Below are 16,681 nucleotides of genomic sequence, written 5' to 3'. Positions count from 1 at the left end.
CTTCGATGACGAGGCGCCTAAGATGACTTTGTAAATCTCAAGATATGCCGGCTCAGTCTCTCGAAGATGCTCATAGGAGTAGGGTGTAAGTGTGTGTGCGTTCATAGGGGTGAGTGTATGCGCGTATGTACGAGCGCTTGCGTCCTTACTGTGTTAAAAAAAACAATGGTAGTAAAAATCCTCCATTGCATGTGCCGTTGTAGTTTTTTTGTTTGACGTTCAACCATATGCATGCAGTTTTAAAAAATGGGAGCATCTGTGTGGTGGTAGTGTCATTTGATATTTTCCCCACCTCGTCCCCTCCTCCCCGGCAATCCCGGTGAGTTGGATCCATCCGTTTCCCGCGTCCGGCGCCGCCGAAGCCGCCGCTCCGCTCCTCGCCATGCATCCTCCCGCCACCTCGCGGGAGCCACTCCCTCCTCCCATCCTCTGGATTGCCGCGGAGTGGATCGGAGACCCGCCCAGACCGGCTGGATTTCTTTGGTCCGTGCGGAGATTTCTCCTCCTTTTCTGCCTCACGCACCCCGTAATGCCCCACCATCGGCGACCCCGCCGCCGGCGACGGGACGCAGCTACCCGCCCAAGCCTCCTCGCATAAGCGACCCGGACTGGATCCTCCGTCTGCTGGTAAGGAACCCTAGCTTTGATTGGACCGATTCTTCCAGTCCATCGCTGCCTGGTTGGTACCCTGTTGATTAATTAATCTAACACATTACTTGTTCGATCAGATTCTCCCTCTTCAACGCCCAAGATCAATCTTGGTTGGCGCTGCCCAAGGTGCGGCCGCGGTTTATTTTCGACAATTTAGTGCATATTCCGTAGATTAAAGGGAGAACCCGTGCCTGGTGACATCTGCAAATGAAATGCGCAGCCGAACCATAAATTGTTCAGGCGAGCTTGTGTCCCCTTTTTACAATTTTTGTGTGTGATAGAATGTTTCAGGAGTTCTGAAAAAATCACAGGTGTCGTATAGATAGTCATGTAGACCTGCAAGTTTTGATATCCGAATTTGTTGCTATTACCGGGAACATATATTTGCCGTGGCAAATATATCAATAGTTGTCTTCAGGTTCTCGACAACTTTTGATGACTTTTATCAGCTTTCTACTATAATGTTGTTAGTACTTTTAGAGCATCATATGGCTCGCAAATTGTGAAGGGGACACAAGGTCCCTTGGACACACTCACACACACCACCTCCCCATTTGCAGAAATGCCATGGTTTATATTTAAAGATTAGGTGAAGTTCCTCTTCAAGTCGACGTAGCACACCCAAAATTATATAAATCGGTAAAATTTCAGTATCCATGGCTTACAATAAGGGACATTCCATTTGAGAAATATGCGGATTTTGGAACATAGTCCTGCATTATTCATATATGAACTAAAAAGTACTTTTTTTTTGTTGGCTATACCAGGCTGAATTTGGAACAGTGCATTATAAGTTCATAACCACCTTCGCACTCGCAATGGGGATGCGGGGAACACTTAGGCACCAAAATCACATTCATTTGCCTATATATATTCATTTTTTTTATCTGCCTGTTGTGATGCTGGTACCCCATTATGAGTTTATCTGTGCAGACACAAGTAATCAAAAGGCGAAAATAGAATGGTGACCTGTTGCAGTTTAGATGACACCAGATGATAACGTGAGATTCCACATACTGTGCTGTGTATCATTTGCCGTTTTTGGTTGGACACACATTTATTTGTTGAATAATCAGCAATGCTAATCTGGACTATATTTTACATGTCCGAAAGGCCCTTATTACTTTAAAGAAAGGCAGCAAGCTTATCAAGTATAGTCGGAAGGGAAAACCCAAGATTCGTGAGTTCAGACTTTCTAGTGTAAGTTTTTGTGTGCGTTTTGTGTGGTACCAATGTTCATGTTCTTATTACAGGATGAGAACACAAGTCCTTATTTTCTCATTACAGGACGAAACAGCACTAGTTTGGTACTCGCACAGCAAGGAGAAGTGCCTCAGACTGTCGTCCGTGTCTAAAATCATACCTGGACAGAGAACTGTAAGTTGAACTACCACCGATCAGTTAATCGTTGGTGGTTACGTTGTTGGTTTACATTCACAGGATCAAATTTTATATCCAAGAATTTACAAGATGAGTTTATGTAGTATTTCAGTTTAATTTTATCTGACATCCGGAATTGGGACCTTATGCATTTGCCCTTCTTTGACAGGCTGTTTTTAGGAGGTTTCTACGCCCTGAGAAGGATTACCTATCATTTTCACTGATATACAAGAACGGCCAACGTTCCCTTGATCTGGTAAAAGATAAATTCTTTATACTCATTTGAACTGATGTGAAATGCTTCATGTTTGATATGCTTCGTACGATGATCAATCCAAGACAATAATGACACGGAATTCTAGCTGATCTACAGGTTTGCAAGGATCAAGCAGAAGTTGAAGTGTGGTTTTCAACACTTGAGACACTGATTACTTCATACCGTGTAAATTTTCCAACAGATTGCCAAAGTGATAGAACATCATTTTCTGATGTAAGTTGTTGGTCTTCCTAAACAGTTTATTTCATTATTTACCATCAACACAAATATTATAAGCATTCCTCTATAAAGTAACTGAGACAGCATTCCGATATCATCCAGTATTAATTAGTTAAGTCCTTTTGCAACGGCTTGCTTCCTTTAGAAGCCATAATTTTTAGAAGCTACTAGTGACCTGTGAGGTGCTTCAGCTTCCCTAAGCTGCCCAATAATGGTGCACGTAAACTATGTTACTTATCTTATTTGAGCATACAAGATTATAACTGTTAAACTAGAAGAGTTTATACTTGCGCACTGATGTGATTTACGACAGTACTGTGCTAAGGAAGCAATGCTTGGGACACCATTTAATTCTTATTTGTTGTGTGGATTAGTTAGTATCTGATTCCCTATTATGTATCCATCTTACCGCTCCTTGTATCAGGCTAAGATTGGAGAGTGGCTTACACTTGATCATAAATTTCAGAATGTTCTTGTTTAACAAGCGTATCCCTTTTTCAGGAAGTGTCCCAATATCAAGATGCGTATGATGCAAGACTAGATATTGCCTCAAGTATTAACCGCACTTATTACTCGGCTGGTTATGGCTCAGCCTATTCATTGAATTCTTCAAGAGCAGATGTTAGATCAGATCGTGCAAATATGCTAAGAGTAAGTACGGGAGACAGTAGTCGGATTAGTATTTCCAGCAGCATCCCTAGTTCTTCCAGTCAAGGTTCTGGACCAGATGATATAGAATCCCTTGGTGATGTTTATGTATGGGGTGAGGTGTGGACTGATGTGCTCCCCCCAGAAGGATCCTCAAACTTTCTGTGCTCCAAAACAGATGTTTTGATTCCTAAACCTCTTGAGTCGGATGTTGTTTTGGACGTACAGCAGATATCATGTGGTTCGAGGCACATTGCTCTTACTACCAGACAAGGAGAAGTGTTCACTTGGGGTGAAGAACTTGGTGGGCGGCTTGGTCATGGAACTGATGAAGATATTAGTCGCCCCGAACTTGTTGAATCTTTAGCAGTGTCCAATGTGGAGTATATTGCATGCGGGGAGTTTCATACTTGTGCTGTAACTGCCTCTGGTGATTTGTACAATTGGGGTGATGGTTCTTACAATGCCGGATTGCTAGGACATGGCCTTGGGGCTAGCCACTGGCTTCCAAAGCGAGTGTCAGGACCTTTAGAAGGGCTTCAAGTGTTGTCTGTTGCATGTGGCTCATGGCATTCAGCACTTGCCATGTCAAGTGGAAAAGTATTCACTTTTGGTGATGGGACATTTGGTGCTCTTGGGCATGGAAATCGTGATAGTGTTTCCTATCCAAAGGAAGTTGAATCTTTGAGTGGATTCAGAACGATGAAAGTTGCATGTGGTATCTGGCATTCCGCAGCAATTGTGGAGACCAATAGTCAGACAGGCATGAATGTGGTATCCAGGAAGCTATTTACCTGGGGTGATGGAGATAAGAATCGCTTAGGTCATGGAGACAAGGAGGCTCGGCTAGTTCCCACCGTTGTTCAAGCCCTTGTTGATAATAATTTCCATCAGGTAGCCTGTGGACATAGTATGACTGTTGCACTTGCCACATCTGGTCATGTCTTCACAATGGGTAGCTCTAGTAATGGACAACTTGGGAATCCAAAAGCCGATGGTAAACTACCTTGCCAAGTACAAGACAAGTTGAACAGTGAGTTGGTTGAAGAGATCTCATGTGGCTCTAACCATGTTGCAGTCTTGACTTCACGGAGCGAAGTATATACTTGGGGTATGGGGGCCAATGGAAGGCTGGGACATGGTGGCATTGAAGATAAGAAGAAACCAACTATTGTGGACGCATTAAAAGACCGTCACGTTAAAAGTATAGCATGTGGTTCAAACTTTACGACATGCATTTGCATACATAAGTGGGTTTCAGGTGCAGATCAGTCTGTCTGCTCAGGGTGTAGGCAACCCTTTGGTTTCACAAGGAAGAGGCACAATTGTTACAATTGCGGGCTTGTTCATTGCCATGCATGTAGTTCAAGGAAGGTCCTGAAGGCTGCATTGGCACCAACTCCTGGCAAGCCACATCGTGTATGTGATTCATGTTTCATGAAACTGAAAGCTGCAGATAGCGGCGGCACCAATAGTCCATTTAATAACAAAAAGAGTGTCATGACTCGTCGTTCTGTTGATATCAAAGATAAGTCAGAGAGGCCAGACATAAGGCCTTCAAGGCTAGCAACAGCAGCAACAGCAGAGCCAGTCAAGTATGCAGATTCAAAATCAGTTAGAAGTGAGATAAAACCTGACCCTGTGTCCAATGCGAGGGCACCCCAAGGTCCTGCTACAGCTTTGGCAGTCCCAACTACTTTTGTAAAGCCTATGGGAATGGGAGGAATGGGAGGAATGGGCGGAATGGGGGGGATGGGCGGAATGGGGGGAATGGGCGCAATGGGCGGAATGGGTATGGGAATGGGAATGGGAGTAAACATGGCGCCAATGGGAATGGGCATGCCTGTGGTGTCACAATCTCATAAGAAGCCAAGTCCAGCTCCAGCAATGGCAAGTGCTCTGTCTGTTAAAAGTGACACCAAAGATATCGATAACCTGAAGAAGACTAATGAGACGCTGAATCAAGACATCTCAAAGTTGCAAACTCAGGTATGATTTAGAAGTCTAGGTCATTTTGTTTACTGTATCTTCTTGGCTTTAGCATGGTTAGCTGATTTTGATAAAATCCCATAATTTTGATAGGTTAATAAGCTAAAACAGAAATGTGAAGTCCAAGATGAGCAACTACAGAAATCAGAAAGAAGAGCTAAAAGCGCTGCCTCTCTAGCTGCAGAAGAATCTAGCAGACGCAATTCCATGTTGTTTATTAGGTTTCTTGACACAGAGGTATAGTAGACTACCACTCCTTTCTAACTATATATGCAACTTGAACTCTTTATTGGAGCCCTCTTTTGCCTATCATGCTGCCATATTTATTGTGCTTTCTTCTATTACACCATTTAAAGTGTTCACACCTCTATATAATTACTTCAATAAAAATACAATAAGAGGTGTGCTTCAGGGATATTCAAATGAAACAAGCAATAAGGTATTACTCCCTCCGTTCCTAAATATTTGTCTTTCTAGAGATTTCAACAAGTGACTACATACAGAGCAAAATGAGTGAATCTACACTCTAAAATGTCTATATACATCCATATGTGGTAGTCCATTTGAAATCTCTAGAAAGACAAATATTTAGGAACGGAGGGAGCATTTTTGTATTTAGTGGCTCATATAGCAAGATCCGCTCCATGTTTTGTTGATCTGTATTAGTGGATGCTCATAGTAACTTCACTTCCTTTCAATATTCAGCTCAAGGGGCTTGTAGATAAGGTGCCTGCTGAATTCTCTGACAGTATAAAAGACTTGCAAAGCCAATCAGAGAAATATCTCACCGGACAGTGTAGTCATTCACCGGAGGCCATTTCTGGGCATGAACAGCCTCGCCTCCCCATTGGCGGGATGCATGAAATAACACACCACGGCAGGTCCGCTAGCATGGTTAACTTGGATGGCAGTTCCTTGACAAGCGAATCTCCATGCCATCGATTCATGGACAGCAACGGGAGGGCTCCAGGCGACTTTGCACCAAAGTACGGCACCCATGGTGAGGTGCAGCTGATCGAGCAGTTTGAGCCAGGAGTTTATGTCACACTTATCCAGCTGAGAGACGGCACCAAAGTATTCAAGCGTGTCCGGTTCAGGTACTCCATTCCCACCCCTTTTACTGTTTTATGCATACATCTCAATCTTATTTTTCTGAGAATGAGAGGCATACATCTCAACAACTTGTTTGAGGCATTTGTACCACATAACAACCCAATAACAAAACTCTGAAGGTGCCAGGGTATATTTACTTACGGTTCTTTCTCTTGAAAATCTTTGTTAGCAAGAGGAGATTCGCCGAGCAGCAGGCCGAGGAGTGGTGGAGGGAGAACCAGGAGAGGGTGTTCAGGAAATACAACCACGCACCTACCTAGGCTCCTTGGCTCAGCATCGGCCACCTACACAAGACGAATCGCGCCGTTGATGCTTGGGATTCCGCGTTCCCCACTGCCAGCTGACGATTAGTCTGAAGATCCTGGCGACTGTTTGTTCTTTTGATGATCATCTTGTGTTTTCTTCTTCATTTTTTTGCTTGTTTTGGAATATGTTTAATTTCCATTCCCTTGAGCCTATTTGCTGGGAACGTGTGTTCAGGTTGGGAACACTTGTTTGTGGCTTCCCAGCGAGGTAAAATAGTTTGTGTCAAACGGTGTAATCCTCGCGGACATATTATTCGAGAAAGTATGTATAAATGAATGTAAGGCAATAAGTCTGCACACGAGTTATGACACTGAAGGACATTTTTCAGTAGTAGTAAACAAATTAGAAATTAATGTTGTGTTTGCTTCAAGCCCAAGCCAAATCAACCAAAACTTTTGGTTTTGGTCGTGTCACTGTTGGTAAGAAAATCGAACTAGAATTGGCTATGGAACATAGGCGTATCAAAATATTGGCAACCATCCAAAAGTGTCAAAATTTTGCTTGCGCAAATTATGAAGCTGAACTGCATTATTGGTAACAGTGTAATCGCTAAAATTCAGACTAAATCCGTAAAGTTAATAAGGCCGCATGGCTGAACAGCAAGTTATGAAGCTCAGCCAACTTTATTTTTCAGCTGTGTAATAAAGTAGAAAAACCATTAAAGACCAAGACAAGGATACTCTTTGTTTGAGAATCAGAAGGTCATTTTCGAATTTTCACCTTTTCGTTAATTCGGAATCTGGGTTTTTGAACACTTCAATCGTGCTTCAGGAAACGAGCCCTCCCTTGGTATTCAAATTTCCATCACCATGCATAGGTCAAATTAAAAAGATGCGACAAAAAATCAAGCATCACAAACCCTAGCACAAGGTCACAATCGGTTCATTCAATGATACATACTATACAAACTGACCATGCTACAAAAAAAAAATCATCACATTCAATCATATGATGCAAATATGATCATGTACCATGGAACAACGACAACTCCAACACATCATATATACCGTGGTGATTTCAGGATCCTCAGCCTCAGTAGTCCGCAGCCCAATATACAAACAGATATACAGCTAGCCTTCTTTTCCCATACACAAATTACATGCATTTACACTCACGACATATACATAAATATGTACGAAGGGTTAGCTCTGCGCACGGAGAGCATGATCGTGGCGACCAATCAATTCCAGTATTTACGCACCAACAGCTCCGCCGATGAAGTGCCTCCCTCCCCCCATCGTCGTCTAAGCTCCTCAGAAGCAGAGTTTCTTCTTCTGCAATGCGTATATGCACGAAGGGCACGCATTAGTACAGAAGAGGTAGCAGAAGACCTTAAGATGGCAGTACCATCTTCAGGTGTCTAGAAAAAATAACGGCGTGGGGTGACTGCGACATACGCGGAACTTGAGCATGTCTTGCTTGTCGATGAATGCGAGCAGCTCGTCCTGACGCATCAGCGCCTCGTAGAGGGCCTGTAGATGGAAATCAGAAGAAACAATTCATCATAACCTTGTTGATTTGTTACAGGACTACATATCTCTTTAAACATAGCACATTCAGACTAAATCCGTAAAGTTAATATGCTTTAAGCCAAAAAAGAAATCCTACCTTCTTTGTAGAAATCAAGTCGGCTTCCAAGGCGTCCACACGGCGGGCGGACGCATTGAGCAGCTCCTCCTTCTCGAATGGCATCTCGGATGGCTTTTTTTCAAGCGCCTGCACCTTCTCCTCCAGCTCACCTAGCCGTCTTACCAGAGTTGAAAGGATTTCCTTCTCCGTGTAGGCCGGGGCAGGAGACGGAGGTCGGAACTCCTCCTTGTACTCTTGCTCTTGAGGGCAGTCCACGTAATAGTGGTCGTGATCATTGGATTGGTTCGAGAGCCTTTTGGCCATTCTGCTCGGGATACTTCGAAGCATGGCGAAAAGGGTCACGATGAAGACTGTCAGCCATGCGACAACCAAGGTCCGAATTCCTTCGAATGTGGTCGGTAGATTTCTCAAGGATAATGAACCTGGGTAAAATGTTAAGAAAACAGGTTAATCAACAAACACACAATACAGTGCGCTTGCATATCAATCAAGCAGTAGGGTTATTTTCAGGGTTACACTCTAATAATAGCATGACTAGACTAAACTAATAAAATAGAAGTAGTTCTTCAGTTAGCTCAAAGGGTTATGGTGGTACATGTATTTGTGGATAAAAAATAACTCTATAGATAATTTCTGTAACTATTTACTATGTAGTTACAACTTAAAAGTATACCAGTGCATAGGAATGCACATAGACTACCTCTTGGACTCCATAACTTTTTTTTTTCTTCTGAAATACACTCGATAACTATTTTGAAATAAAAGTAAGAAAGGTCTAGTTATTTTGGACAACTTGACAAGGGCTTTCCGTGAGAGTAAAAAGTAAAGCACCGACATAAAATACCTGAGGAAGAGGACACTGGACTAGCTCTGGGGCTGCTCCATCCGTCGTCCACAACCTTGTCAACAACAGGGATGCTTTCTTCAATAGTGGGGCGAGCAGCAGACGTGGATGCATGTGCTGCAAATTTTGACTGAAATAGTAAGAGGTTACCTGTTAGAAACATGTATTTTGCAGAAATAAAGGTGTCACTAAGTAGTAGCCATGGGGTATCTTCCATGGTTGTCTGGATAGCATATATATACAAATTCTATATTACTCAACACTGGAGTATATGGATGCAAGGGCCTTTGCAGTTCAAATGAATGTTAAAAGAATAATTCCATTTGCCTTTGTCAGTAGAAGCATTTGATCAGTTTCAGTTCAAATGAATGTTAAAAGAATAATTCCATTTGCCTTTGTTAGTAGAAGCATTTGAACGGTCTCTGTTAGATGGCCTTATCCTTGGGGATGAGCCTGATTCTTGGTAATTTTCAGCAAATGTCCAGCAATTCAGGGTGGATCAGGCTTAAAAGCTATTACTTGGAGATTCCATTTCAATTCCTGTCATCACCTGGCTTTGGAAAACTTGTAATCAGCTCAAGCGCAAAATACTTTTCTGGCTACTTCTGAATGATGACTGAACACACGACAGCTCCTACAGAGGAAGAACTTCATTCAAGATTACACTTGTGTCATGTGTGATCACTATGTTGTGGAATCAAGGGATCACCTCTTCTTCCATTGCCCATTTGCTCAAATCTGTTGGAAGAATATCTGCCCCAGTTGGACAGCCTTGTCAGCTGGGATTCAAGATCAAATTGGCAATCCCAGGCATCTGCTGAATCTGCCCTTTGCTACGGACATAATCATTCTAGTTGCTTGGGCCATTTGGAATACTAGGAATGCTTACATTTTTAGGGCTGTTCCTCCAAGTTTTTATGCTTATAGAAAACACTTCGAGGAGGAATTGCAACGGCTGGTGCTCAGGGCCAAAGAGGAAATCATATGGGTCACTTCCAGACTGGGTCCAGAACTTCAGATAGGCATCATTCTTTCTCTTGCTTCCTTCAGTTATATATATGTTGTTATATCTGCTTACAGTTTTAGCTTCTAGGCTCTTAGATAGATGGTTAGACTTTGCTGCTTTTGAGAAAATATATAAAAATATACTGTGGGAAGAAATTCCTATAAAACAGTTTCGGGTAAAAAACTGGTAAAAGCATAATCATACTTTGGTGATCATTTAAAAAAAATCTTTTCCTTATAATGCTCTTTACATCATTCACTATATTTAGTTGAAAATGTTACTGATGCAGACTATGCTGAACTGCTGATAATGCCAGGTTTCTTGATTGTACGCTCAACATGTGATATCTACTTGCCTCCTCATGAACAGGGGTCAAAGAAGGATTCGTTATGAGGGTCTTTGGTGCAATAGGAGATGTAACATCTTCCACTTCAGACCCAGACTCAGCAGATGCATCACTGCCCTTTCCCTGCTTTAATAGTAACATAGTAAGTATTCATTACAGATTGAACAGATGGTTCAACAAATCTTCATGTCCAACCAAGCTTATAGAACTTACATTTGGGCGCTGTGGCCTAGCATAACTGATGATCTTGCCATCAGTGCCTGATATGGTCACGATTTGTCTGTCGTAGTTTGCCTCGCCATTCAGGACCCTCTGGAAAAAAATGAAGATGTGTCACATTAGCAAACACAAGACACCCGGCAAATAGCAGTGTGCATGAAATATCCTCTCTTTGGGGAGGAGGAGCTCACAACCTTTATTGTGGTGGGATCCTTCCAAGGACCTTTATCTGATCTCTGACAACCTCCATGTTCTTCACACTTGCATTTGCCACCAAAAAATTCTGGCAATTCACTGCATGAATGGAAACCAAAAAGGCATTAGTCTGGAAACCTTAAATGCACAGACAAGATTAAAGATTCTGACCTCTCATCAATTATTTCAAGTAGCTTATTTTGGTACTTGGTTCCAAGAACCTTCAAGTGAAAAGATTGAAATATAGTTAGTATCTGCGTACTGAATCGATTAACAATTATGCATCAAACCAATCCTACGTAATAGAATTATTTACATGAATCTTTGAAGCAGTTTTCGGATCAAGAAAAGACTTTATTGTGCCCCATAACATCTTGAAGCCTTGGCCAGCATTAATTATGTACATCCGGCATAATGTCTGCAGCAGCATTCTGAACACGTTAGATACTGTACTGTTGGGCCATGAGAAATATAATGATAAGCCCGCATGACAGGAAATAATTCTTTAAGAACGGAAATGACAGAACTGAAATTTGTGGCCCGACATCCATCATAGGATCACCTACCTCTGGGTAGTTGTCACTGTCAATCTTCTGCAGTCGGGTGATTAGTTCCCTTGCACATTTCGAGAAGTTCTTCAATCCCTTGAATTACAGAAAAGTAGTCAATTACAAAGTCTTAAAAAATGTGACTTTCAAGGTTGAGACTTGAGAGCAATGTTTCGTAAAGAGCCATACCACGCCTTGCACATCCAGAATAGTTGTGCATGAGTCCAGGTGCCGTTTTGCAGCAATTGAGCAAGCTGGAAATCTCATCTGGAAACATTTCTCAAACTCCTTGACATGATATTTCACATATCGGTCTATAGTTGTTACTTGCAGCACCTTGTTGGCATCAACTTTTCCTATTAACTCCACATAGACAGGTCTTCCATCTTTATCCACCCCATGGTAAAACTGTGGATAATACTTCATAACTTCGTTTAACTCAGCGTAATCAAATTCCTGAGTTAAAAAAAAAACAGAAGTGTCAACATCCTGAAGTTACTCTTAAGCAAGAAAAATGCTAAATCCATGTAATACTACATCTGTACAAGTTTCTGCTTTACCTCTATATTGTCGGTCCCAAATTCCTTTCTCCATGTAAGCATATCAGACCACATAAGCTTTGCCTTCTCAACATCAAACTTCCGTGCCTTCAGGAACCTACACATGATTGATATAAATAAACATCAGATAGTAAAACAATTATCTTTTTTTTTCGAAAATTAAAACAACTATCAATGTCTGTAATGATAGCCTCTTGAGCACACATAGGAAATTGACATTGGTACATGGTTTCCTAAGGTGGGGCTATTGGAAAGAAATCTATATCATACTGTCAGATTAAGACCCTGAAATCAGCAGGTTCTGTACCTCAGCATCATGTGGTAATCATCATGTTGTTGTGGCAACAAGTCCTCATCAAGCAAGCATTGTCGAAATGCTTCAACGGCCTGTAGATCTTGAACATGTCTTATGTCCTCGATGGAAATCTGATTGTCATTCTTCTTTTTGCTTCTCCTCCTTAGGGAATGTCTGAATTTGTTCCCTGCGTTAATTGCCTTTTTCTTGAAGGAGGCTATTTTAGTCTTCTTCTCTCCTTCTGAGTTGTCTGCATCCGATCTGCTCTCTTTCTTTCCATCATTATGTGTAAATCCTTCAAAAGCTGCGCCCAGTAATAATATGTTAATATTCCATATTGTAGTCAAAGCAAAAGTAGATACAGTTACTCTAGTAACAAAAACAAATTAGTGGGCTAGCTAGATGATAGTGTTCTGCAAGGAACTACAGCAAGAACCCATGCCAAATACAGTTACCCGTATGCTGAAACAACACTTTGTGATTACAGGTGCTAGTAGGGCGACTTGCAAAAAGGGACAGTGTCGTCAATTTTGTTCAGTGCCATACAGAGTACGAGCAGCAAGAACCTTGCACTGATTATTAGGTTTTTTTAACACAGTAGCACTGATTATTAGTTGGATGGTTTAGAACTTTGTTGGTTTATACACGTGGCATCAATTAATTTTCTGCATTTTTCTATACTCTACAATTTAGTCTTGTGTAAAAGTTATCTTTGACAATGATTACCTATTAACCTTCACGCACTGGATATAATAACACAATCTTTTTTAAGGAAGGTCACCTTCACGCATTAGGTAAGCTGTCATTCCCATTGTAAGAGTATAGGGGATATAATAATACATCATTCAGTGATGCCAAGTAAATAACAACAACTGAAAACAGAACAGACTTCTGCTCGAAGATTTTTCCTTTTTTCACACAGGAGTTGGGTATTTTTACATGTGGACTTTTAGTGTTAAATGAAGAACATGCTCCAGGCAGCCCCAAATCCTCCAATCCATATAACTATTCGAGGAGCGCAATGATCAAAATACGAGCCTATTTAATCCAAACATTGAAAATTGAAAAAAAACTAAGTTCATACAGGAAAGAGCGAGAGGAACCAGAAACATCGAATCCTAGGAAATTGGTTCCTCCAAGTTCTGAATTCTGAAGTAAATAGACTAACCAACAACAATATCCCTAAAAGGAAACAAACACTTTTGTACTCACATGGCCTGGCTAATCGGTCGAGGGGCCCTGACATCCCCTCCGGCTCCGGAATCGATCTCCCCAGCGAAGCTCCAGGCCCGGAATCCGCTGAAAAATCCGCGCAGAAAAACTCAGCCAACAAAACGGCAGCAAAGCGCCGCCACGCTCCAACACCGAATTGGCGAATTGGATAGGGGAAAAAAAGCTTCTTACTTCCAGGCGCGTACGAGACAAACAATCGGGGAATTTCGTTCCCGGCGGAGATTTTGACCTCTCGATTTCGGAATATGGGTGCGGATTTCGGGGCGGGGGGAGGAGGAGGAGGAGAAGCTTCTCCTTCTCCCACCGTTTTAATGGGGCGGGCGACTCCGGCAGGGAGAAGAAGCCAGAGGGCAGGGGCACGGGGGTTTCCGTCACGGCGCGGGTAGACCCGGCCCATGGGCCGGGCCGGAAACGGTTGACCTGGGCGACGTGGACGCGTTCGGTACGTGGACCCGGTGCACCCACCACATAGGAATCTAGTTGTAGGATAGATCTGAGGGTGCCGTGGGGCCCGAGGCCGCTGGTGTCTGCCGTTGATGCGCGCCGATCGTAGCAGTGGACGGTGGTGATGGGGTCTCGCCCATAGACCGAGTGCAGGAGGCCGTGCCCGTGACGTGACGCGTGGAAGGTTTTGGCCGAGTCAGATTTGGTTGGTTGGGCAACTGCTCCCTCGCCCACTCCTTTTTAATTCTGCTATAATTGTTCTACTAGTAGAGATTATAATTTATGGAGCACTTTTATGCAATATCTATTGATGATGATACATTGCCTTCCTATAGTTGATCAAACAAACAGATAATAAAACTATAAATATCAAGCAGTCTTGTTTATAACAAACAAAAATATCTAGGCAGGGTTTGATTAGGGTGGTTGCCTTTTTTCCCCACTATAAACTGAGACAAAAGATGAGTGTTGCTATGCGCACGACATCTTTCAACTGATTGTTGCATGATACTGCAAACCAGACCATCCGTACGTAGGACTAGGTGCAACAGGGCCAGTGGATTAACTATCGTGCGTGAGTCGTTTCGTTTGTAAACTATTTTCACAAAAGATTTACTTCATCATCCATTAAAAATAAGAAAATTGTCAAGTATAATTAGCAAAAGAAGCGAACGAAAGCCGACACAATCTGTTACTTTATGTTAATTAAGCTGGTGGTTCATCCTCTCCTCGAGCCCAACGAATGATGGTAACAATTGCCGGCCGCTCGTAGACACTTGGGTGGAGGTTGTTCATAGGTGGTTTCACCGTGGTAATTTATGGCTGTACAACGTTGAACTCTAAACGGAACACAGTCTGGGACATTTTACAGCCACAAGCCCTGTTAATACAGCAGCAGCAGTTTACTATACCGTTTATGTTTTGTGAAAACAACGGTCTAAGCTGCATCCCAGAGACTGTTCCCCTACCATGAACTAACTGTTCCCTCTTGAGCTAAATGACAGGCAGCTAGCCACAAGGCCCCATGGAATTAGTGCGTGCTCACTGTCCTGTAATAATTTGTCTGTTCCCATCGATCCAGCGGAGCAAGACGGGCGTGCGCTGCACATCACGTCAATGAAGTCGGCATGGGGCAAACTTTTTGTCCGTGGTGCCGCTGACAGTCTGCCCACCCGTGCCTGCCTGCTAATTATTTTTCTTCTGAAAATAACTAATCCCTTTCAATTACTCCCTCCGTTCCTAAATATAAGTCTTTGGAGAGATTCCATTATGGACCACATACGGAGCAAAATGAGTGAATCTATACTCTAAAATGCATCTAGATACATCTATATATTGTCCATAGTGAAAATCTCTGCAAAGACTTACATTTAGGAACGGAGGGAGTAGTTTAGTAGCTGGGCTGTCGCAGTCGTTGGCAATCATCATCGCCCCCGGCCGTGATCTGCCGGCATTGGATCGTCCCTCCCGGCTCTCACCACGGGGAGCACAGGGTCGCTGGCTAACATAAACAAATTTCTCTTTTTTTTGCGAGGAACATAAACAAGTCGTTATATCTTTAGTGCAAGCTGACCTGACCAGATCATCATAATAATAAAGCATGAATGGAGCAGAAAATGACAAAAAGATGCTATGGCGTGTGGAATTTATAATAGGACCCGGCAAGAAATATGTTCCCCTGTGCTATATGACCAAACGTGGGTTACTTTTACAGACGCCACAGACATTTTTTTTTGTTAAAAAGGAACTGTTCTTTTCATATCTTCAGCCCTGAGCTATACTATGCCCAAACGCGGTCAAGATTTGCACACCACTTTCGTTATTTGTCGAAAATAATGAGACGAATTGCGAAACAGACGACCAATGGCATGACATTATATTTATAATCTCGATAGGTTAGGTGTTACTGATGATGGAGACGCGTGCATGGTGTATAATTGGCTGAGTTGTTCTAGTCCTTGCTTCGTGGTGATGTGGATGTGGTAAAATTACCTTCTCATGTACACCGTTTATTCGCCAATTGGCTGCAATTTAAGCTCTTCCAGGACACGCTATCGTGCTATGATGCAGGCATTATTAGACATCCGAATGGTAAATTCTCCATTATACTAATCCACAATCAGTTGCAAAAATCTATGTACAGTAGGGCTCAATATTGAGTAAAGCAAAATAGAAAATTGGTGTTGTCTCTCCTTGCATGTCAACCTTCTCGTGAGCCTTGCATGATTCTTGTTGGAAGCTGGGAGAAAAAATGCTACTCCCTTTGATTCATAATACTTGTCTCTAGTTGATTGTTCCATGAGAAGAATTAGCATCGGAGCAAGAGGAAGCCCCGGTTCCCTCTTTTCCCTAATTTAGCACTACCTCCACAATGGTGAGAAGCGATGCCAAAAGCTACTTTTATCATTTGGCACTAGAAATTCGGCATACATCGTGGATGCACTAACAAAGCATAAATGGAAATGTAAAGGTGCGATCTGAGCAAAGATCGGAACAAAAAAGGCCAATAAGATGCTATGTTGTGTGGGATTTATAGTAGGACCAGGCAAGAAACATATGCTCGGCTTGAGCCCATGTGCCATATGACCAAACGACGTTAACTTTTACACGCACCACTAGTTTCTTTTGTAAAGAAAATCGTTCCTTTTCTACCTTCAGCCCTGCGTTATAGTATGCCCAAACGTGGTCACCTTTTAAGCACCACTTTCGTTGTTCATCGAAAATAGTGCGACGAATTGCTAAAGAGACGACCAACCGCATGGTATTATATTTATAATCTCGATAGGTTAGGTGTTAGTGATGATGGAGATGTGCACGG

General features: G+C 42.5%; 2 protein-coding genes across 4 annotated transcripts; one reads left to right on the top strand and one right to left on the bottom strand.

Annotated features, from left to right (window-relative positions):
• Positions 1-263: 263 nt before the first annotated feature.
• Positions 264-6,936, top strand: LOC123182862 (PH, RCC1 and FYVE domains-containing protein 1). 2 transcript variants are annotated; one of them, XM_044595535.1, is made up of 11 exons: positions 264-627; positions 729-777; positions 1,585-1,652; positions 1,765-1,851; positions 1,939-2,028; positions 2,201-2,287; positions 2,405-2,521; positions 3,029-5,164; positions 5,258-5,401; positions 5,870-6,261; positions 6,447-6,936. In XM_044595535.1, exons 3-11 carry the CDS (start codon positions 1,635-1,637, stop codon positions 6,535-6,537), a joined length of 3,162 nt encoding a protein of 1,053 aa, XP_044451470.1. In that variant the 5' UTR covers positions 264-627; positions 729-777; positions 1,585-1,634; the 3' UTR covers positions 6,538-6,936. The 2 variants fall into 2 exon arrangements, with proteins under 2 accessions (XP_044451470.1, XP_044451471.1); XM_044595536.1 differs by lacking the exons at positions 264-627; positions 729-777; positions 1,585-1,652 and having other exon boundaries at positions 1,797-1,851; positions 2,394-2,521.
• Positions 6,937-7,498: 562 nt separating this feature from the next.
• On the bottom strand, positions 7,499-13,818 carry LOC123182863 (phosphatidylinositol/phosphatidylcholine transfer protein SFH8). Of its 2 annotated transcripts, none has more exons than XM_044595537.1 (15): positions 13,591-13,818; positions 13,399-13,485; positions 12,199-12,490; positions 11,892-11,988; positions 11,521-11,787; positions 11,350-11,427; positions 11,100-11,201; positions 10,955-11,004; positions 10,783-10,882; positions 10,583-10,681; positions 10,379-10,495; positions 9,018-9,147; positions 8,192-8,595; positions 7,981-8,055; positions 7,499-7,857 (listed from the first exon to the last, which is right to left on the bottom strand). In XM_044595537.1, exons 1-15 carry the CDS (start codon positions 13,814-13,816, stop codon positions 7,837-7,839), a joined length of 2,145 nt encoding a protein of 714 aa, XP_044451472.1. In that variant the 5' UTR covers positions 13,817-13,818; the 3' UTR covers positions 7,499-7,836. The 2 variants fall into 2 exon arrangements, with proteins under 2 accessions (XP_044451472.1, XP_044451473.1); XM_044595538.1 differs by having other exon boundaries at positions 10,379-10,492.
• Between the last annotated feature and the right edge of the window lie 2,863 nt (positions 13,819-16,681).

This window comes from Triticum aestivum, chromosome 1D, assembly GCF_018294505.1.
Source record: "Triticum aestivum cultivar Chinese Spring chromosome 1D, IWGSC CS RefSeq v2.1, whole genome shotgun sequence".
NCBI lineage: Eukaryota > Viridiplantae > Streptophyta > Magnoliopsida > Poales > Poaceae > Triticum > Triticum aestivum.
This window is presented reverse-complemented; position numbering and strand designations above follow the sequence as displayed.

Bases quoted from the DNA above. Each gene is read 5' to 3' on its own strand.
- LOC123182862 (XM_044595535.1), top strand. The intron at 5,402-5,869 runs GTATAGTAGACT...TTCAATATTCAG, and splicing joins TTAGGTTTCTTGACACAGAG to CTCAAGGGGCTTGTAGATAA. The intron at 6,262-6,446 runs GTACTCCATTCC...AATCTTTGTTAG, and splicing joins TTCAAGCGTGTCCGGTTCAG to CAAGAGGAGATTCGCCGAGC.
- LOC123182863 (XM_044595537.1), bottom strand. From the start codon at position 13,816: ATGGGCCGGGTCTACCCGCGCCGTGACGGAAACCCCCGTGCCCCTGCC. The intron at 12,491-13,398 runs GTGAGTACAAAA...TACTGGGCGCAG, and splicing joins CGACCGATTAGCCAGGCCAT to CTTTTGAAGGATTTACACAT. The intron at 11,202-11,349 runs GTAGGTGATCCT...ATGCTGCTGCAG, and splicing joins ACAGTGACAACTACCCAGAG to ACATTATGCCGGATGTACAT.